Consider the following 22,592-nt stretch of genomic DNA (forward strand, 5'->3'; position numbering starts at 1 on the left):
TGTTCATTTTACTCTTTTTTCATGTGCATCACTTCACTAGTCCTCAGCCTTTAAATCTTAGGCAGTTTCACTTGTTATAATGCTGATGGGCAACTGGAGGAAGAAAAGGGCTCTGCAGTAGTAGACACAAGTGTGAAAAAGAGTTTTTTCTAACGTAGTCTCTCATAAATCACTATTTTGACCATGAAAAGGAAGTTTGGTGTCTATCTCTTGACATCTCACAAGTGAGGCTTATAAAAATGACTTTGAAACTTTCTTTTTAAGTGTGTTACACAAGCTGGTGGTGTAATTGGAGTTTTGTGGTAAGGAATATTGGTAGTTTAAATGTAAACATGTAAAAAGCCTTAATGATAACTTTCAGTGCTAGCCAGCCTTTCCTCAGGTGTCATTCTGACTAAAATAAAACCACTTGAGATAACCAGTGACCTGAGCATGGCTGGGCATCTTGTTTGTGTGAACTGTAACATCACCTTCCTGCTTGGTAGGGCTGGAGTAGGGGTTGTCCGTCTGCATACAGCAAGGAGACTTAATCATGCTTTCGTAAATAAAAATCCTTTCACATGACATTGTGACGCCCTGGATTTTGCAAGTTACTGTCTTGAGTGACTCAAACATTTATGTTCTTGCTGTGCCATAGAAATTCTCCAAATTTTTTTTCAATTAACCTTGTACTCTTCGCATGGTTGAGGTTGGTGTGGTATATTCTTCAGTCTGCCTCTTGCACACCAAGTCGTTCAAAACCAAGAAATTTGTTTGGAAATTTGGTTTTAGAATGGGCATGGAAACCTTTCACCCCCAAGTGCTGGGGCACAGGTGTTTACCTTTCCCTTGGCTCAGCTGGGATGAAGCCAGGTAGTAATAGAGTGTGCATACTGCCCTCTAATGTCCTGTTTTGGTGTTGGGCTTATTGCTGCAACAGTGTGTCTACTGGGCACAGTGGTGCATGTAAATCTATGGGGACTGCGCTTCTGTAGAAGTAGAACTGAGCAAACAGAAGACAGCCCATGCGTGGATGATTCAGCCCTGCTTCTGTCAAAGGTCCTTGCTTCCTTATCACACCAGTCAGCAAAGACAGAGGCAATTCTATGCAAGGTAAGCCACAAATAATGACACGTACTGGATCGCGCCTGTGGCAGCAGTGTCTTAACGGCAGGTACAAATGCTTCCTGTGAACTGGCGGAAATGAAAGCACCCAGAAAACTTCTGGTTGGATTCTTGGGTGACATGAAAGGGCTACATTTGTCGCAAGCGGTTTTATCATGTTTGTCAGCCTCCTTTTGCAGTGGAATTATTTTTGTTCCTGATCTGAAATTGGAATAAAAATACAGATTATAATATCAATTATTGTAGTGTGCCTTCATTGTATTTTGCTGATGCTTTCCTTCTCGTGATCGTTCCTGGGCCTGCCTTTTAGTTGCCTGTTGTGGTGTTCTTTCTACCTGCTGCTGGGTCAAACAGAAACCAATAAACAGCTGAATTAATTTTTGTGAACCTAACACAGCATCGTTTGCTTTAGCTGCAGCTCTGATACTAGTGATCGTGTAAAGAGGTAAACTTCTTATGCACAGCCATTTTTGAATAATATGCAAGTAAAACTTACAAAAATGTTATTAGATAACATGGGGTGTTATACACTGATGTTTGGTTCACATCTACACTCATATTTATCTACTGATGTTGGGAAAGGTGCTGACAGAGCTTTAAAGCTGGCATGCACATGCACTCTCACTCGGCTCCAAATAGTTGACCTTTACTGCAGCATGTGTTTTTAAATGAGAATCTTCTGCCGAAATCCATGCCACAGAAATACCTGCGGTACAGGTATTACAGTTACAGCCAGTTAACCCTGGTGCGCGCGTCAGAAATCTTTCAAGGGTTTGTGGGTGTTTCCAGGGGCTGTTCTGTGCGGGGGAAGGTCCTAATGCTGAACTAATGACTTTATTTAATGATTTTGCATTGTTAGCAACTCCGTACCTTCTTTTTTGTTTATTTTGCCTGTGCTCCTACCAGCACTAAAACGCTAAGTGGCTGTTACAAGACACCTTGCCGGTCTGTGCTGGTGTGCTCCGTGGCGTGGGCGTGGGTTACGGGCGCTGTGGCTGCGCCCGGCGTGGCGCCGCGGGGAGGGCAGAGCCCGCGGTGGCTGTGTTAAAAACACGCCTTAACCGCGCCGTTGTAACTCCTGCAGTTAAGACCTCGTCCCTTTCGCCGTGCTGTGTTTGGGGCTCGGCTGTGCCGTGGGTAAGGGGCTCGGGGCGGGCTCTGCCGTAGGAGGGGCGTCACTGTAACTCGCCGCCGCTCCGCCCGGGAGAGCGCTCACCGTCCCGCCCCGCTCCGCTCCGCTCCGCTCCGCGCGCCCGCCCGCGAGCCGACGGCGCCATCTGGCGGCCGCTCGTGCCCTCGCCGCCCGCTGTGGAGAGCTGCGGGCCTGGGTGTCCCTCAGGTCCCTCTCCCGAGCCCGCCGGCCGGGGGAAATAGTAATTGAGGTACATCTGAGCCTGATTCTGAGTTAGAGAGAGGAAATTAGACGGGGGGAAACCCCCTGCGTAGGCGGGCACCCGGGTGCCCTCCAGCCCCGCCTCTGCGAGCACCGAGCGGCGCGCGTTGGCTTCTGAGGGAGTGCTTGGTCCTGCCGGCAGCTGGCCCCTGGGGGCATCCCCTCCCTACCCAAATGAAATTTAATTAACGAAGCAGGTTATCTTCTCGGCTGCCGCTCTGCTCACGACACTCTTCTATAAACCTGCAGTTGGCTTGAGATCCCTTCATTTCCAAAGCGAAGTTCGGGCCACCCTCAGCTTTGAGAAGTGCTTGCTGACAGGAGGGCACACCAGCCGCCGAAAGCAACAAGGCAAAGGGGAAGGACTCAAAATGTTGCCTGATCCGTGATCTTCCCATATCTGGTGGCACCAGGCACCACAGCGGGGCTGGACCGACCCTGTGGTGGCCATGTGGCATGCCAGCAGCATGGGCGTGCTGCTGCAGCCCAGGGACCTCGCACCACCACAGTGTAGATAGCTTACAACCTCTTCAACCATCTTTGCAATTAATTTAAGTCTCAATCAAGCAATTAGAGCATGGAAGAGAGCCCAGCAAGTCTGCTCAGGACCTGTCCCATGGGGATGCTGTGGTGGAGCACGTGTCCCCTTCGGCTTGCTCGAGCTGCTGGCGCTGTTGGGTAGTGGCCTCCCACCAGAAGCAGTCGTAGGGTGGTCAGCACTGGCGTGAGGAGCGACTGCACCACCATCCCTTTCACACGGAGGGGCTGTTAAAAAGGATATTCTAGTTGAGGGTGGGAGTGGAGATAGCTTTTTTCTGGGTTGTTTTGTTCATGAATGTACAAAATTTGTCTTTCCTGGACCAAACCAGAAGACCAGTGCATCCATGGTGCCGGGCAGTGAACCGTGCAGCCAGCAATGCTGCCCTGGGGCTCCCCACTGCCTGCTCTCCTTTTTGGGGACCCTCGTTGGTCTTTGGGGCCTCGTTTTCCTGCCCAAGTAGAGAATGCAAACACCTCTTTGCCAGGTGCATTGAGGCCCTGAGCTACTGGGGGGGAGGATGGGTGCACTGCCAGCTAGGGATTGGGCCAAATTTACAGTTATAGTGATTTTTTTCCTTGCTACCTTGTTGAGCGGATTGGGTGTGTTATAATTGATGAGAGTCACCTGGAATTGTTTTCATTTCTCTAAGTGGCAGCACATGCTTTGGGGAGCAGGGCGTGTTCCTGCCTTTGCATATTGCTGGTGATGGTCCATATATGTCCTTTAGCCTGGGCAAAAGCCTGTCTGTAGCGGAGGAGGGTGTAGTGGTGTTCACTGCAGTAGGATGCAAGCTGCTTGCTGTCATACCTGGGAACTTCATCAGTTGGGCTGAGCAGGACCAGCTCTGCTGGACATCCCCATGGATGTGGCAAGCCAAGGTGGTCGCCCTCCACACTGCTAACTACAGAGTCTTCGCTGGCAGAGACAGCACCAGGTGAGCGTGAACAGACATCTCGTGTTTCAGGAATCAATGTTTTACGAAATGTTTTTAAGTAAACTGCAATTCACAAATACCTCTTCAGGGTACTGTAATTTAGTGTGGCTGTAGGTTTGCCTTGCAGCCTCTGTACCAGAAGGCTGATGTCCTCTCACTGTGTTTGAGGAAATATTTTTTTTTGTTTTACTTTTTTTGGAGTTCCTTGGGAAATCTGGTACAGCATTCCACCCTGGTGCAAGGCGGGTAGGCTTTCAGGTGAGACCTAATGCTTTTTAGCAAACGTCCTCTCTGCATTTAGGGTACATCAGCATGGTGTTGAAATTGTTTACAGCCCAGTCATATAGCCTGCAGCTCACTTGGCTTAACTTCAGTGTGCCCATCATAAGGTGAGTTCATGAGCGTGCATAAATATTGGACTCTTGGTAGGTCTTCCTGCTAAGCCAACTAACCCACTTTCTGCTTCAAAATTTCTCCGTCTCATGGGCTGTCTAAACAGTCTGGCTCAAACTCCCATTTCCTACCATTTTCTTTTCTTTTGCGGGAAGCTGTAGTAGAGCGGTGTGCCATGCAGTCCCACTGTCGTCATTCATAGCAGCCTCTCTCAGAGGCACAGCTCCTCCTAACTCACAGCACACCCCCATCACAAGAGGAGTGCCAGGGAGTTACGTGGCTGCTCTTGGTTCCCCCTGTGTTTGGCAAAGCACCGCTCACTACTGAACACAGAGAGGGATGCTCTGCAGGAAGCATGAGCCCACTGTCTTGCAAGGATTTTTTGTTGGGCTAATCCAGTTTCTTCTTCCCGAAATGAGATTTCTCTCATATTTCTGTCTGGGATTTCTTGAATTAAAAATGTGGTGTCACTGTAAGACGTGCTTAGTTTGGTGGGGTTGGGACACACCTGGCCCCTGCACACTGGCCATACAGCAGAGTGTGGCTGTGTTGGTGTTTGTTGCAAGTGGGTATGTGCCTGCCTTGCCTGTGCGAGCTGAGCTGCCTGCACAGCAGCAAATGGGTACCTGAGGGGCAGGGTTTCAGGCACAAAGACCTCAGTCTGCTTAGCAGCAAGGGAGAGAAAGAAAGAGCAGACATATCCAAAATGTAAACTTTCCGGGAAAATAAAGATTTGATTTTAATGTTTTCCTTCCCCCTTCACTGGGTAACTTTCCTGTTGCATAGGAAAACCCATTCTTACCTCTGTTTTTCTTGCCTTCTACTTGATAGCCTTTGAATCCCGTGGAGGAAGAGTACAGGGAATTAGTTGAAATGTTTTGGTGTAGCTGTAGCTGTTACAGTCCAATTTCTTTTTAAGGAGATGAAGTAAGCTAAACCTAAGGCAGAAAGAAAATATAATTAACATAGAAAAGACCATTATAACTTCTTCTGGTGAGTGTGGCTCCCTAATTTCCTCCACCTCTTGTGCTGGAGAAACGTGACCACGACACAATGCTGCTTGGCCCTTCTGAGACCTAGGAAACCTCTACTGGCACAGGCTGCCTAAATTTAGCTATTTTCCTGTTTATAGGTTCTCAGTTTATTAGCCTGGAGGCAAAAGACGTAAAATGAGACCTAATAAGGTCAGGAAGGAGCACATAAGAGGTACAGTACAGAAATGCTTGATCATAAAATTAAAATCTGTATTATAATGCACTTATGTAATAGGGACAGTCAGAATTAAGATTGCTTGTGCAAATTTAATTAGTCTTTTGTAACCTTCTGAGTGCTTAGCTTTTCAGCCTTAATCATGTGCCTTTAATGTAGTTTGTGGAGTTGACCGTAAGTGCTTTCTAAAGTCAACAGGCAGTCCCAAGACACAGGTCTGAAGTTTTCATTAAGAGTTTACCATAGTCCATGTCTGGAAGTTCAGATACACATTTGAAGGTAAGCTTGAGCTAAAGGGCATCACTCAGTATCTGCTATGTGAGTGACTATGTTGAAAATCAAGAAAGGAAAACTTGGTAGCACCCATCAAAGTAACTAAAGCTGCATGAGAAAGGGGAGTGTGATGGACTTGGTGGCACATAGGACCTTTTCTGTAACATCAGAACAAATTTGGGGGTCTCAGATCTCTGGGTGTTGCTTAAATGTGTCTGTGCTTTTGCCTGTTTCAACTTTGTCACCAGTGATGACTTGGATCACTCTCAGATTGTTAGAATAGGTCTGATCCTGCACAGCAGTCCTTGATGGGGGCTGGGGGAGCTCAGCTTTGGTACTGTGGCCCAAGCCCTCAGCAGGACACTTTACTGGCTCCATCTTGCTTGTCCCCCTGGCCTGAGGAGAGGGACTGTTGTCTGTTGGTGGGAATAATTCCCAGGAAATGACTGTGTGTAAAATCCACCACAGCCATGGGAAGACCCAGAGGTGACGTAAAAGCTGTCTTTAAGCAGCTGTGAAGAAACTGCAGCTTTTTGTACAGGAACAGCTTTGTCAGGAGTTTGACCTAGTGAGTATCATTTTTGTAATTGCACTTTGATACCGAATTAATGCTCCTCTGCACTGGGGATGTCTTTGAGGCTCACTGGAATATAACCTAGCTCTGCTGTTCAAAGGAAACCAAGGAGGACCCTGCGATTTCTTTCAGGTTATGTTAATCTCTTTGGTATGATACATGATGGCACAGTAGTTGCACAATTAACTGTGGCTTTCTGCTTTGGAACAACCTCACTAATTACTCTATATTGAAAAGATGGATTAAGTGTCTTGGGAGAGCGTTTTATAGCAGCTGACATTTAGATGGCTAGAGGATGCTGAAGGTGACACTGTGGAAATGGCACACCAATACCCTGCTGATGTGCCCAGGAGGATGAGAAGACATTGGTACCTGGGTGGAAGCTGTGGGTGGAGGTGCCTGAGGGACCCTTTCTCACCTCTTTTTGTAGAGCTGGACCCTGCTGGAGGTGGAGGTAGATGTGGGTTCCCTTGCACAGAGCAATATGGGTCTCGGTGCCCCCTCCCTGTCCAGCATAGCCCTCGCAGCTCTGCCTGAATTCAAAGGTGTCCATTGCTGTCTGACAAAATTTTCCACTTCTAGTTGCAGCTGTGACTGCTCCTTCTGCCCTCCAGGTTTAAACTCGTAGCAGACAACAGCAACGCTGACTTGTAGTAAGTGAATGCAAAAATATATACCTTATAAAGAAATGAAGTAAGCATTGAGTGGCATGAAACACAGCCTGTGTGGGTTTAGCTGTTATAGGGAAAAGGGTAGGACCTGCGGTGTAAACAATAATGCTTAAAAATATCAGCATTTTGGATCTATATATATAATCTCCAAAGCTTTGTGATTTCTCTGCTTTTTTTTTTAATTTCTTTCTTTCTTAGCTAGTACAAGGAGATACATGATTTGCTTACATTTAAATGTAAATTTCTGATGTTGGCTTCCTAACAAAACACACGTTAAAAGATATAAATTACATCACAAGTATGAGGCTGCTTACCCGTAAGCCTAAGTTTTATCTCCAGGTGTTACTGGTTTTGACTTCCATTTAGATTTGCAAACATCCATTTCCCTTCTGCAGGTTTCTTTGCAGCTGTTTTAAAATGCATTTATTTCTTTTGTTTTTCTGTGGGTGTGGTTTTTTTTTTTTTTTTTGGTTTTTGTTTGTATGTTTGTTTTGTTCTCATGGTCTTAGCTAGAGCTCCTTTCTGGGCCATAACCCTATGGACTTCTGTGGCTGTGCCACGTCATGTAGAGGCTGGGTGTCCTGTGAACCTGTCCTCCTCTAAGAGCAGAATTCTTCTGTTCATGTCTTCAATTTATGGATTTAACTTAAATTCTTGGTGTGAATGTACAGCCAGTTTTTATCCTGGGTAATGAACACCGTGTGGTTGTACGTGTATGCAGTAGTTAGGCATTGCATTTACTTGTGACAGCAGCAATAACACTCTCTCATTAACTATCTTCTGCAAATCTAATTTCACAATGTCAAAAAGTTACTGCTTTCATCTCACCAACATAATCAAAGTCCCTACCCCAGCATAACTCAAAAAGTTGCTGTAAAAATGCAGTCTCTTGGTTTTTTCAGTAGGTGAATAGGAATAAAATTATGAGCCTTTAAACTAAATAATAATTTTTTCCTTGTAGCTTGAGATCTGTTCAATCAATAATCTTTCTGCTAACTCTGGGGAGAATTTTAGTTGCCTCCATAAAATGTTTTAATTATTTAAAATCATAAAATATAAGTAGGCACAATTTGCTTGGAACTCATTAGGGAAATATATGAATAAGAAGAAAAGATAATGTTTGCTTCTGCATTAATTTAAAGCAGTCTCTAAAATATGAAATCTAATCCTGGAAAGCAGTGACTTATCAGCAATGTTTACTTTTTCTATAATAGGAATAAATATTAAAGCAGCTAGTTATGTGCTTATCCCTACAGTATTGCACTGAGGCAAAAAGGAATATAAATAACTTGTCTGAAATACCACATTAATTTCTCTCTTACAGGTTTTATGTTTGTTCATTTCCTTTTCCAAAACATTGCTTTTAAAATTATTATTATAAAACAGGTGACTTAGAAACGACAAGTAGCTGCAAATGCATGAGACCAATTTGTGTGTGATTAGAATTATGCAGAGGTAATGCTTTATACTTGTGTAGAGCCTTTCGTCCCAGTGCAAATCACGGGGCAGAACATGCAGCAGCAGCAGTGAAATGCCACTGCCCTGGGGCAGGGCTTGGCAGGCCAGAGAGCAGAGCAACGAATGGGTGAGGAAACAAAAAAATAAACTTACTACCTTTAAGTTTCTCTGAAGAAACTTCAGTGTTCACTGTAGCAGGAAATGCTCATTTGCAGCTCTTAGGTGTGCAAAGAGGGAAGAAGCGGCATTGTTGTTCCCTGCTCATTACTTCTTGTTTGGGATCTCATCAGAAATCCCTCCCCAAAAGACCCTTCTTGCTTTATTTATGGCTTTCCATATTTTCACTCTGGGAAGGACATGATAGTGCTGCCACTCCTATGAAAATGCAATGAGCAGTAAAACCAAATGTGCTGCAAACCATGAGATATGGGTCCAGATCTCCTGTGTGTGGGGAACTTGTAGGTTATCTGAATGTGTTGGTGTACCTGTTGTTTGGAAGAACAGACAGAGCTGCTCAACATGGTCATGTTCCCTGCGGTAGTGCAAGGGTGGTGCCAGGCATGGAGGAGGCCTGTGCAGTTTCAGTAAATGGGTTGGATAAAACCAAGCTGTATTCATCTCAACTAGTAGGGAGAATGGTCTCTCAAAACAGCACTGACCTGTTAGCTTATTTACCTCTGTTGTGGCCATTTAGGATGGATTTCTTCAAGTGATAAAGAGAACACAAGCAGGGATGCAACTAACTGTGCTACTACATCATCAAAAAGGAGCCAGCTGCAAGTTATGGCACTTGCTGCTGTTGTCACTGAGTATCATCAAGATTTCAGTGGCTGAGACGTGGCATGTGCCTCAGGTCTGAGCTGCAAGGTTTCTGGGGAATGTGGGGAGCTGCTTGTGCTTCAGAGGAGGGGATTTGGATGAGGTTTCCTTTCCTGGTATCTTAAGGGCTTTATCACAAAAAGCTTGCTAATGTGTCCCATGAACAGCAATTCACAGGTAGCTCTGTCTGTGTGTAACACGGCCAAATTCAAACAGATTAAAAACAAGTCATGAGTTTGTTTAAAAAAAGGTGGGACAGCAGTGCCAGAGGTTCAAACAAATACCTCTACATTACACTACATCCAGCAGCCCAGTTTCCCTTTAGGCCTGCAGCAACACAAGAGATGGATGATGCTCCCTACTTTGTCCCCTGCGTGTCCCAGGGGGGATCAAAAGCTGCAACATTGAAAAAGCAGAAGTGAGGCTTAAGCATTCAGGAACCTCTGTGTCTGTCCTCGGACAGTGAGTTGTTTCTTTTTTGGGGCAGCCTTCTCAAGATTTCTGAGCACCCAGTCCGAGTCCTGAGTGTTTTCCTTGCTGTACATAACTTCAAGCTCTTGCTGTCTTTTCTGTGGGTATATTGGAGAGGGACAGCACAAAGGGGGAGCATGGCAGCACTGCTGAGCAAGTGTTGTCTGCTCTGTAACAGTCTTCTGTTCCTTTCCCCATCACCCATCCAAATATCACACCACACTGTTTTGAATGTGACATCTTTGGAGCAGGTCCTGTGATACCCGACCAGCAGCTAGGATTACATGCTTTCGTTCTCATGGTGGCTTCTGGAATTACTGCACTAGGGGATTTTTTATTTTATTTTTTTTTTTAAATCCAGTATCCTTCAGCCCCATTTGCTTCTGAGCAAGTCCCAACTGTACATTTGTCACCTGTGTTGGCCTCTTTGGGGTCAGCCCTTGCAACTAGAAGAGATGCCAGTGTTGCATGAACAGCTGGATGCTAGGGTTTAGGCAACAGCTGTACTCTCAGGTCAGCTCTTCTTTAGGGGTGGAAAATCCTGAGCCTCTACAGTGTGAGCAGTAGCTCAGGCAGGTGTGTTACCTGGAAAGGGTGAGCAGACCCATTAAGCTCCCATCTCTCACCATTAGAGAGAGACAAAGACTTGTGCTGCATTATCATGTGGTCTGTTCTCACCACCTAATGAAAGCCTAAATTCCCATTGTCCCCACAAATTCCCCAAAGCTGATTCACCACTTGAATTAAACCATAATTATATATTATCAGCAGTCACTTTATAGTAAGGTTGAAGGATTAAATGCAGTTAGCGGTGATGAATTCCAGACGCACAGGACAGAAGCCTAAAGAGAAGGCCAGCTTCTGAGTAACTACAAGACGGAGTGTAATGTATTCTAAATATTTGATTCAATTAAGCTTCCTTCTGCTCTTTGTTTCAGCTTACAGATGGCTCATCAATCTATAGTTTAGGGACACATTGCTATTCTTTCTAATGGTAATTACGTGATCAGGATGGAGACAGGTTTGATTAAATGCTCACACTATGCTCTGCATATTTAAAATGGAGCATAGTCCAAAGCAGAGGCAAAATGCTAGCCTGCTGCACACAGCTTCAGCCTCAGACACTCAATAGGTCTTCCTCTAGCATAGGTGACAGGGACTTTGCCAGTTCCCACCATTCAAGGAACAGGAGTTTTTGAATTCATGAACTATGATTGTTTGTATCTGGTTTTGAATGTTGCTAAACTGTTATTTGACAGTTTCTTGCAAAAATACAGTGCTTGCCCATTTTTGGCTCAGCTTTACTGAGAGGATTTTTTCAACTGGGAAATTAGTAGCAAAACAGAGTCTGTGATCAATCTTCCAGTGACTAATGTGTGTTTGGGAAAGGCCATCATGGCACTTTCAGGCCACAATATGTATTCTTAACAGCTTGTAGCTTGCTTGTGATTATCAGCCTACAACTTTTGAAAGCAGGAATATTTAAGTGGCTGCCCCAGATGTTAGTGTGTCCCATTTTGTGTTTGTAACATTTACAATTTTTTTTTTCTGCTTAAAAAGTAAAATTGTAATGTAGAACATGGCCAGAAGCTTTGCATACAAATGTATAATGACCTTGTATATTCCTTTAGCCACTCTATCTGAGAGCTATTATAGCCATTAAGACTTTGGTAAGGTGTTTCTTTTATGCAGATAAGAAAATTGAAGCATACAGAGGTTTGAAGCACTGAGGGTAAAACTGTACCCAGAAAAAGAAATTGGGCAAGCTTTATGCCCTATTTAAAATCTCATTTAAGGGCCATACGCACCTCGTCCTGGCCTTCTCCCAGGCATGGATCTTACTTTACAGCAGCAAGTCCTCAATTCAGCAAAGTACTTAAGCACATCTTGACGTGTCTGCTGAATCAGGGTTTTAAGTGGAAGTGACAGAAATAGAATTGAAATCTCGCTTATAGCCCCACTCTGAAACCATCAGGCAGTACTTCCTTTCTTCTTTACTCTCCCGCTACTACGGGTGTCTGAGACAGGCAAGACCTGTGCCCTGAATGCCTGCCCCGTAACAGAATGCAAGCCACCCAGTTGAAATTTGAAAAATATGAGCCAAGTAGTCAGTTCTAACAGTTTTAAGACTTGAAATCTTTTTACCCCAGTGCCTTGAGTCATTCAAGTGCATTATTTAAGCAAACAGAAGGATTCTCTTAGCTCAGTTACAGCTTTCTTACAGAAGGCCAACAAATCCAAGTGACCTTTTCCCTTAATGTGCGTATGATACCCTTCCAGTGTATCACTCCCCCAAAACAGTAGCCAGTGGAGCTTTACAGTGTCTGTAAAATGCTAGTTTTGGATTCTTGTTTAATTATGTTTTCTCTGTAATAAGAATTTCAGGCTGAAATGGAAAGCCCTAAAAATTAGTTATTACTATTTGTAATTCACATTCGTTATTCTTTTCATTCAAATTCATTATTCTCTTGCTTGACCAGAATATGCCTCCCACCCCCTTGAGTATCTTTCATTGGTCCCAGGTAAGGTGAGCTTTTCAACTACTGTTTCTTGATCAAAAATTTTATAGAATGCATCAGGATGAGACGAGTAATGGATGAAAACAGCGAATGAAGTTAACTAGGAGTTAAGAACACTGTAAGAAAATACTCGGGTGTGGAAAAAGCATTTTTTTTTTTTTACATTCTGCCTAGGGAAGGGAATTGCTGCTTGCAGTAATTATTTGAATAGCTAGTTAACAGCTGTATTGAATCTCATACAAAATAATTTTCCTTCTGTAGACTTGCTACCAATGCTCTGTGCTTGCAGCTTTCTAGGAAACGAGCACGTAGCAAGTTGCTTCTTTGGTGGGCAGGTAGGAGGGAGAGAGAAAGGAGGAAGAATTGTTTTGGTTTTCTTCTTGCCCATTTGCTCTTCCTCTTTCTGATTTTAAGAAAAAAAAATCTACCTGCAATGTCACCTAGGTTAAAGAAACACAGTTCTCCCACACAAAGGTTTTAGGGAGTGCTCTGTATTGGAAATCCTGTTTGCCCTTTGACATGCTTTTAAAGACAACTTTTTTTTTTTTTTCTCCTCCCCCATATGGTGTATATTTGAGGCTTCTTATGTAGTACCCTTCAGGGATTACCAGTGACTTTCAGTATCATTAGTTTGAGAAGGCTAGCAATCTCCTTGATATCATGTATCTTTCATTAAAAATCCATTTTTCTATTATGGCTTTTAACATTAGTAAACTCCACTTGTTTTCCTTTTGATGGCAGGACTGATTATTCTGCTACTCAACAGCCTCTTTTATAACAGAAAATTACTTCGTTGTATTGACTCACTTGGAACTCAGTCGTTCCACAGAGGGAGATTTTTTCCAACCACTGTTTTACAAGGATAACTTCTCGTTAAGTTCACTTGCTTTATTACAATTAAAATAAGAAACCACAGTAGATCTCAAAATAAGTCTCTTTTCTCAACTTAGCTGCCCTTAGGATCCTGCTGCTCCTAAAGTCTACTTTCCCAGGCTATGCTATCCAGTGGAGATATAGGTTAAATAACCATTTTTGATACTGCTTCGCCTGCATTTTTCCTGATGATTTGATGCTGCTTGTTGTTTCCCATCTGCTGGGCTTCCTCCAGTTACAACTTGAATGCTAATGTGACTCCATCCCCCATTGGGAGCATGCTGATATTGACTCGTGCATCTCTGAGAAGCTTCTCATTGAGGTGGTGGATGCTCTGGGTTGCCAAGTCATCCTTTCTTGGTTTTAACACCCTTCCACTCCAAAGGACCTATTGAGAAAAGAAATGTCAGGCACCTCTTTGTTCCAGTATGTTTCTTGGACCACAAAGGAAGCTTTGGAAAAGGTCCTGTATGTCTTCTAGAAATTGATTTTATTTCTTGTATTCCAGATTTCTAACGGTCTCTGACATGGAGCTGTCATAAGCAAGTGGGATTGGGTGTCCACAGAATTGACTGATTGTACTTCTACTGCAAATTAGAAGCCAAAATAAAAAAAGATGTGATTAAGCATAGCTATTTTTAAAAGCCCCTATTCAGCTGCCACCAGAGCCCTGAAGGTGCCTGAAGTTTAACATCATTCTTCGTTAAAAAAGTAAAAAAGTTATTAATTGATAACTTATTAGTAGTTACTGATAACAAGTGCTACCTTTGATCTTGTGTAAGTACTGTACATAGTAGAAAATGCACTACAAGACAAATCAGAATAATACAGAGCATTCTCTGTATTAAGTTACAAAAAATTTGATAACTTTCTGTTATCACAGGCTGTTTATGTACTACCATAAATTTAACTTGTTACTTCTTACTTCTATAGAGTTTTACTCCTTGCTTATGTTAGTGTTCCATATAGTTTACTTTAGGAATTTATGTTGAATTTTAAAATGCTTCCTGGTATAACGTGGAACAAATATGCTGCAATTGGCAATCGAGTTGCAGATATCAGAAATCACATTACTAGAATCCCACTCTGAGTATTTTTTTTAACTTTCCCAGAGGCAAAAGCAGTAACTCCCTGTACTACTGCCACTACAACTTCAGTACTTACATTATCAATAGCTATTATTCCCCCTTTCTTTATGAGGCGCAAACATTTTTCATAGTACTCATTGCAGCTTTCTTTATCCGCATCAATGAAAGCGAAGTCAAAGGTTTCTGCTTCTCCACTGGCCAACAGTTCATCTAGATAAGCAACAAAGTGAGTCACTATAACCTGGTTAATGCTGTGTAGGAGGAAGTCATACATTTTTGTCAAAGGTCTCATTAAATAATGTTTTTGGTGCCTTAACCAGGCAGCCTATTCCTCTACAACTAATTACTAGAAAAGCTTATGCCACAGAAACCAATCTAGACATGATGTATGCCATAAAACACTCAGTTACTGAGTTCTGCCTACTTGGAAGTTTATGGAGTAGTTCTAAACCTGCAGGATATAGCTGGGACTGCTGAAAGGCACTGTAAAAATAAGTCAAGCAGTTTGAAACTGGACATGCTCTACACCTTCAGCTATTTTTTGAGCTGACTGAGAACTGTTTTCTTAGGTGGATTAGCATTCTTCTCACATTTATGAACAGGTCCTAAATGCTAATCTCTCACTGATGACCCAGTGCCATGATACAGGTCATGAACAAACACTGTCAGAGATCTTTATCAAAGCAAAATCTTGCTTAAGTATTCCCTCTCTGGGCAAGTGGAATTCAGTTTTAAGGTCTCCTAAATGGACTTCTTGACTGAGAACTCCAAATTGCCAGTTGTGGAGGGGCTCACTGCAGCCTTCCTAAGGTTGTCGGCCACCCCTCTCACTTGCCCTTATCCTCTGTCAACAGAGTATATTTTTGTCTGAAGCATTGCCTAGACAAAGCTGTCCATCAGACTCAAGGACAGTGCATCCTAGCAGACTGCTAATATTTGCCTTTTTAGAAAGGACGGATGAATTTAGAAGTAATACAAGGGGAGGGATAGATCTGTGGATCCATCAAACACCTTTGCTGGAAACCTCCTTCTGCCTCCTCCATTACTAGCAGATTTCTTGCATTTTCAGAATATTTATTAATATTCCCTCTGCCCCACGTCTTCTCTCTTCTTCAGTGAGAAAAGTCATTGCCTTTCTAGTGGCCTTGCATGCTATTGGCACATCCTAAATTTGAACTCCTCGGGACAAAATTCAACTATTATAACCTAAGTTTTATATTGGCTTCTGTATTTTTTTTTTGCACCTCAGCCCTTTCAGAAAACTCTTCCTGTCTATAACAAAGAAATACTTGCTTAGATTGGACAATGGATGAGAGAAATTGGGCTTTGTCTAATTAATCTGTTTTAATCAGCTTTCCCAGAAGCAGCTGACAATAGTACTTCATAGATTAAACCAGGTGATGAACAGGACAGGTGAGTGACAAGTACAGCCCACCACACAGGACAAGCATTTTCTTCCTCTCTGCTAGCATGTAGGAAAACTGTGAACTTACAAAGTTGTGAAGTTTTCTGATTTTTTTTCTTTTTAATAAGAGAAGCTTTCTCACTGCTAGCAAAGGGATCATATCCACAAGCATATTTGATCCTAGTTTTTGTCAGTATTATTCATCTATTTCTAGGGAAGGGAAATAAAAAGTATTTTAGATCACTTACCAAGTGTTTGAATTGCTGGCTTAATCCGCAGGTCAATTTTATGCTCTACGCCTGCCTAGAATGAAAAAAACCAAAGAGCTGATGAAAGTGATCAAGAAATAACCGTATAGTAGGTTGCACTCAGGGAGTGACTGGTGTTCAGATATTTTTCCTGTTATTTCTACATTCCAGACAACACTTACTTGTCTTTCCAAATTGAACTGTCACAGCCTCCTTTAATGATAGGAATGCTTCTGTGTGAATGTGTAAGTCTTAAGATACCAAAATCCCTTGATGTGCAAATGCAGCTGTCCCAAACATGTAATAGAAGAGATGCTGCTTACCTCCTTCCACAGCGGCTTTCCAATTTTGACGTAGTCCTCATTTATATCACAGGCAATAACCCTGCCATTATCTGGCAGTACAAGTGCCATATTCAAGGTATTATAACCTGTGAAAACACCTAAGAAAATCGTAAGAGTCATCAACACTTACCATATTGTGGGGGGGAAAAAAAAAAAGTAGTGAACTATAGGGCTCTCTTCAGGAATAAAAACCCCAAAGGATGGCAATTTGTTAATGGACACAAAAGATTTTCCTGTCCATTTTAATGTAACGGTGGGTTGGGAGGAATTTTTACTTTTTGTTTGTTTTAAATCAATTTTTTAGCACAGCTTAACATTGGCTTTTTCCAAAAGTCTTCTGGACACACAGGGTCTGATCCTGCATCTCTGAGGAGCACCCTTATTTAAAAGTGGAGCTAAATACTGAGTCAAAGGGACTGGACCAACAGCAAAATACCAGGGCATCGTAACAGCCAGGCCAAGAATGAAGATGGTGGGAACCCATACCTGGCTGCTCAGCATCAGTCTGGCTTTGGGACATCCTGCTAGCATAGGCGCATCAGGGGAAGTGGGTGGGATGCAGGGCCTGTGCAGCAAAATATTTCCTCCTGGTGAGAAACTGATATAGGAAGGAAAGAATACACCCTGTCCTGCAACTGCTGGAGACCCAAGTGATCTGTTGATCTTATTTTTTCAGATTGCCTCAGAGTTGACAAGACATCGATGCTGATGCCAGAATTACTGAATGCACAGATAGACAAAGTGGCAAGTAAGTGCAAATCAGACACTACTTTTCACACTGTAGTTTACCCACCTGTTTGCTGAGATAGGTATGCGGTGTCTTACTATGTTTAGATTTCTTATGTAAACATGGCTGTATTTTAAGCAGCACAGCAGAGGACAAAGTGACACTCTTACCTATTTCAATAACTTTCTTGGCTTTAATGAGTTTGACCAAATTTGCCATAAGCTGAGCCTGGTCACAGGATACCATCATTTTACTCCAGGGATGATCAGCAGTGAGCTAGAAAAGGGAAAGAAATAACACATCACAACAAACAAACCCCAAAACTTCCAAAACAATATCCTAGGGGAAAAAAAAAAAAGATAAACTCCAGGAAAAACAGATACTCCTACCTTTCTCATTTTAGATGGCTTTTGCTTGATCTATGAGCCAGAAGTTGGTTTGAATTTAACAGTAACTTAAGGAGGGCAGGATGTGTGTCATAAGCAGTGGCTAATCATTCAAACCAGTAATATACCCCAAAGTTACCATGGCTGTGGCAAACTCAGCAATAGTTATAACTGATGAAGAGCTATAGAGGAACCCTGACTGTGTAAGTCCTTTGTTTTTGTAAATTTACATAAACAGATGCACTTAAAAAAAAATAAATTACAACCTTTGTACTTATGCCCTTATTCCTCCAAGACATGTAGGATGGTTTGATGAACTGCTCGGTTAAAGTCTGTTGCCAAAGGTCAGACTATGTGGTTCTGGCTGCAGAGCGCAGAGATGGAGGAGCTGTGCCCGTGCCAGGCTGGGAGGGCCCCTGGCACTGAGGAGGGGGCAGCAGGAGCAGCAGGGCTGTGCTGTGGCAGTTGAATGGAAAGGACAGTCCTCCCATTTCCTTTCTTCCTCTAGGGCTCATTCTAACCAACCAGCTCCAATACTTAACATTTAATTGTTTTTATATGGGACTAGTTTGCCTTACTTGAAATGACTCAATCCTGAGTCAAGAGGTCTGTTCTGAGCTCTGGCACTGGAGCCTGCTGGAGGATATCACCTCTCTGAGCTACAGCTTCCTTATATGCCAAGTAAAATGAACAGAAGTCATCTGTTCAAGTCAAAATCAAGTGCAGCCCAAACACATGGGCTTGGGAGTCCTGGATAAAAAGACATGTCTAAACCATGTGCCAATACTATTAAATACTCATTTGGGAGCCCTGAACATTGAATAGTCTGGGTATTACCAGTTCAAAACAAATTCTAATGTCTACACAAATAAGATGGAGAAAGGAATATTACAGAGTCCAGCAGTTCAGGACAAGGTGTGGGCGATCCTGAAAGGTCCTAGAGGAACAGTAACAGAGCTCAACAAAACAAAACTGCATTGGGGGATAAAATACTGACCAGTCGCAGCTTCTTTAGAATTGGATGTTCCCGCAAAGAGTGATCCAGTATGTATTGCCAGAGAGGACCACTTTTCCCAATAATACTCTTGGATGATTTGGGTGTCCCAAAAACTAAAGAAGGGTATCTTTTACCTACCAAAAAAAAAAAAAAGTAATAATAAGAACTTTTTTCAGTTGTTGCCTGCTTAAATAAAGCAAGCACTTAAACATTACTAAAGGTTAAAGTGTTCTTTACTCTGAAAAATGCAGGGAAAAAGCAAAATGCAATGTAGCTGGGCAGCTTAGTGGACTATAATTTTTTTACCATCTTTTTAACCTCTAAGATGTCCACCTCAAGTCTGCAAAGGCTGAAAGGGAAAGGCTTGGGTCCTGGGGTACTGTGTTGTTCAGTGGCCTATGTGAAGGTTACAAGCTGTCATAGTCTTACAGGGCACGTAACCACATCAAAACTCAAAAAACTCAAGGGGCAAGTGTAAGGAGAAAAGCATGAACGAGGCTCACCGTTTTGTACGGGCTGGGGACCTTGTTTTGCAGATGGATAGGCTGCTGGTCTTTAGGGCCGTCAGCCGATGCATCTTCTCAAGCCTTGTGTTCTCCTAATGACAGTGTCCTGATCTCTAGCCAGGGGAAATCTGACATTGCTCTAGGGCATTGCTCATTGTTTAGCATGAAACCAGTGTGCAAAAAACGTAGGTGCTGAAAGCTTAAGTTTTCGGACCATTGCTTGTCTACTTAAATGCAGAACTGATCTCAGCTTTGATGCCCGATGCTTCTTTTACCAAGCGGGGTAAATATTTTAAAGAAATAACAAAAAAAAATAAAAATCAGTTCCACTGTCCTGATAGTTGTTTGCTATTAAAGGACACTTTCATTCGAGGTTTTTACTTCATTTTCTGTTAATGGCTCTGTTTTACAGATGATCACACTGAGGTATAGATTACTTCAGCAACTTGCCTGAAGTCAAAGGGTAAGTAAGCAAGCGGCTGCCTTACAAACCCACCACCACCTCCTCCCCCTGCCTGGTCGTGGGCTCGCAGTTCCTCTGACACCGGGGAATAGAAACGAAACTGTTACCAGAAGAGAAAGCTGTGACCAGGACACCACCATGGCGTCTTCTGGCTGGCCCAAGAAATGCAGGCAGGGGCAGGGCTGGGAGGGTGCCCTCGCCTTTGTTGGGACCTTGGCCCCGGCTCCCCGGCCCCACGCTGCAGTAGCTGGATTAGAGGGAGCGGCTTGGGCTCTAATAGCATCAGTGTATTTACCGCCGCAGCTCAGCCAAATCCCGGCCGGCGGGGCAGCCCCGCTCAGGGCAGCGGCCAGGGGGACGCATCCCCGACGACCGCCCGGCCCCGCCACCAACCGGGGGGGTCCCGCCTGGGCGCCGCCGTCCCCGGCCCGGCCCCGCGGGGGGGACAAGCGGAGGAGGGCGCAGCCCCCAACCTCCGTGAGAGTGTGCGTGGGCGCCGCTTACCTGCCAGCATCCCCGTGGCAAAGGCGACCCCCAGCATCGCCGTCCCGACGGCCACTTCTTTGGGCACGCTGAAAAGGGGCATTTCAGGGCCGGGAGGGGCGTAGCGGGTGAGGACGGCGCGGGCGAGGACGGCGCGGCCGAGGCCGGTCACACGCGGAGCGGGACGGCGGGGCGGGGCGGCCCCGGGCCGCTCCTCCTCCCAGCGGGGCGGGGCGGGGCGCGGGTGTCCGCGGCTGCCGGCGCGGCTCTCGTCTTGGAGCCGGCGCTTTGGTTGATTTTGGTGGCTTGTACACCACCCGCCCCCTGAGGTGCCCGGTGCTGGGCTGGCGGGCGGGAGGATGGGCATCCCACGAGACGCGCGCCTTCCTCTCGAGTGACATACTCTGTAGCTGTGTGTAAAGTGACAAAAGCAGCACCTGGGGTTTGCACCACTACCTCCTCAGAGGCCGATTCCGATATGCCTTCACTGCAGTCTTCTGTTTTAAAACACACCCAGATGTTGTGTGAACTGGTAATGGTTCCGATGGTGGAGCTCTTAAGAGAAATGTCTTCATGAGAGGCTTGGGCCTCCAATTGGCCCTGGAAATGCATTCTTTCCTTCCCTAGTATGATGTTTTTTGCAGCTGAGGTGTGAGCATGTTCCTTATCAAAAAGAACATGAGATTGTGGGACTTCAGTCCTATGCGTGAAGGAGCTGTGAGTCTCCAGGTGAAAGGGATCAAGGAAGGTCCTCTATGAGAGGCAGAATGGGGCCTGGTTTTCTTTGCTGTTTCAGCCCCCTTCTGCAGCACCTTCCAGGCAAGGTGCAGTAGTGCCCTTACTACTGTTTGACAGCTTGTTTGTTTAGGGATATTCTCCCTGGCCTGACTGTCACTGAGGGAATTGATATATAAACCAACAGTGTCTGCGCCATCTTATTTTTTTTAGAAATCAGGCTAAAAAAACCCCTTTTTATGTGGTTTTGTTTCATTACATAGATACATGCTGAAAGGATCCTGCAGTGCCTTTTAGTTATGGGCCGGGGATTTGGTTTTCACTGTGAAGTGTTGGCAATACTTGGATTTTGCAAAACCCAAGCAAGATGTGAAGATCTATCATTTTGTTGCTCTATAGGAGATGAAATTAGCAACGTTGCCCGCAGACCAGGAATATGCAGGCATGGAGTGGGTTGCAACTCAGCTTCAACAGATGCAGAATGGAAGCGGGTAAAATTTGCCTTTTGGCACGTAGTTAATCTCAAGAAAGCCAGATGAATTGTGTGCCGGTAGGTTAGGACGGTAAATTTTCAACTGTGTTCCTATGCTAGCAAAACTCTCTAGTGTCAATGCAGTTAGCAGAAAAAGATTCTTTTGTAAGTACATCTTAAGTGTAGGATTAAGTACATCACCAGGGCATTTATGGGAAATGGGTTTGCCTATCACTGCATTTTTAGTGTGCGCTAGACCTTATTTACAGAGACTTGAACTCAGAGCCCTTCTATTTCTTTTGCACCAGCTAATAATTTCAAGTAATAAGGAGTCTGCTGTGCTTTCTGACTTACAGAACAAAGAAAGACATCTGATCTGCCTTGGCAGATAAAATATCTTTTGGTTCACTTTTAAAATTGATATGATTTTGAAAGCTGTGAGTGTTGTTGGTTTCTTGTGTTTTTTTTTTTTTGTGTTTTTTTTTTTTCCTGTTCAATATCTCATCACTTTCTCTGTGTACATTTTGCTTTTGTAAATGAAAACATTTCATTCAGTCTTTCAGAAGATGAATTATCAGGAAGCGCTGGAATGTGTCAGTTTTAGGCCAAACAGAACTGTAGAAAACAACAAACTCTTTCAGCGGCCATAAATCAGATTTGTGACTGTGCAGCTCCATCTAGTGATTATTTTCTACAACTGCAGCAGGAGGCAGAGTAACTCTGGGGTGCGCTGTCTTTTTCATGAAATGCTCTAAATTTATAAGCTTCCAATGTTGTTGGCCTCTCGACTCGACGAGCTGCCCCACTTGAAGCTCTCTGGAAACTTCAAGTGTCTGAAATCTCCAAGAGAATTGGTGAACAGAATTGATAATACTTAAACATGTGTCTGAACACCCACCTTCCCCTCCCACCCCCCCCAGTTTTTATGCAGGAATAGCTTATCTGTGGTGGCAGTGTCAGGTGTTTTACTATGTTGGTGTTTTGGATAATGCATTGTTTCCTTGTTTCCTTTAGGTAAGGAAGTTGACTTACAGATATCTAAGTCAAGATAAAAAACCACTTTCTTAGAGTGGCAAAAGAGTTAAAGTCTTCCAACTAAATAGAAAGGAGCCAGCTGCTTTTCTTTGAGTTGTTGCAGTTTTCATTTTACATAGCTCTGTGATATATTACTGAACAGGAAACTTTGATTAATCAGATTAATTAGACATGTGCTTGCGGTGTGCTGCAATCACACTTCAGTGTGATTCAGCAATCAATCCAGTTGCACAGATTTTACAGGAGATCAGGATTGTTCCCAGTGTTGTAGTCAGTAGGCATATATGCTGTGCCTGAAAGTGCCCTCCTCTTGGAACTGCTTTCCTGAAAGGGTAGAAGGGTTTTGGCAGCATCTTCAGACTGGAGCCAGAACATGATCGTTTTTGTGAAACAAGGAGTAGGACAGACAGGATTCAGACTGGCTAGTCAGTGGTTGACCTCAGGGTCTGCGAATTCTCACTTGATTCATAT

General features: G+C 43.9%; 1 protein-coding gene across 3 annotated transcripts; it reads right to left on the minus strand.

The window, feature by feature from the left end:
• Positions 1-5,180: 5,180 nt before the first annotated feature.
• On the minus strand, positions 5,181-19,986 carry COMTD1 (catechol-O-methyltransferase domain containing 1). Of its 3 annotated transcripts, none has more exons than XM_082486364.1 (7): positions 19,901-19,986; positions 18,428-18,561; positions 17,215-17,320; positions 16,297-16,415; positions 15,974-16,028; positions 14,397-14,530; positions 5,181-5,303 (listed from the first exon to the last, which is right to left on the minus strand). In XM_082486364.1, exons 1-7 carry the CDS (start codon positions 19,980-19,982, stop codon positions 5,298-5,300), a joined length of 636 nt encoding a protein of 211 aa, XP_082342490.1. In that variant the 5' UTR covers positions 19,983-19,986; the 3' UTR covers positions 5,181-5,297. The 3 variants fall into 3 exon arrangements, with proteins under 3 accessions (XP_082342490.1, XP_082342489.1, XP_082342488.1); XM_082486363.1 differs by lacking the exon at positions 5,181-5,303 and adding an exon at positions 13,235-13,620 and having other exon boundaries at positions 16,297-16,403; XM_082486362.1 differs by lacking the exon at positions 5,181-5,303 and adding an exon at positions 13,235-13,620.
• Positions 19,987-22,592: the final 2,606 nt, after the last annotated feature.

This window comes from Vanellus vanellus, assembly GCF_965231255.1.
Source record: "Vanellus vanellus genome assembly, chromosome: 7".
In the NCBI taxonomy this organism is placed as follows: Eukaryota; Metazoa; Chordata; class Aves; order Charadriiformes; family Charadriidae; genus Vanellus; species Vanellus vanellus.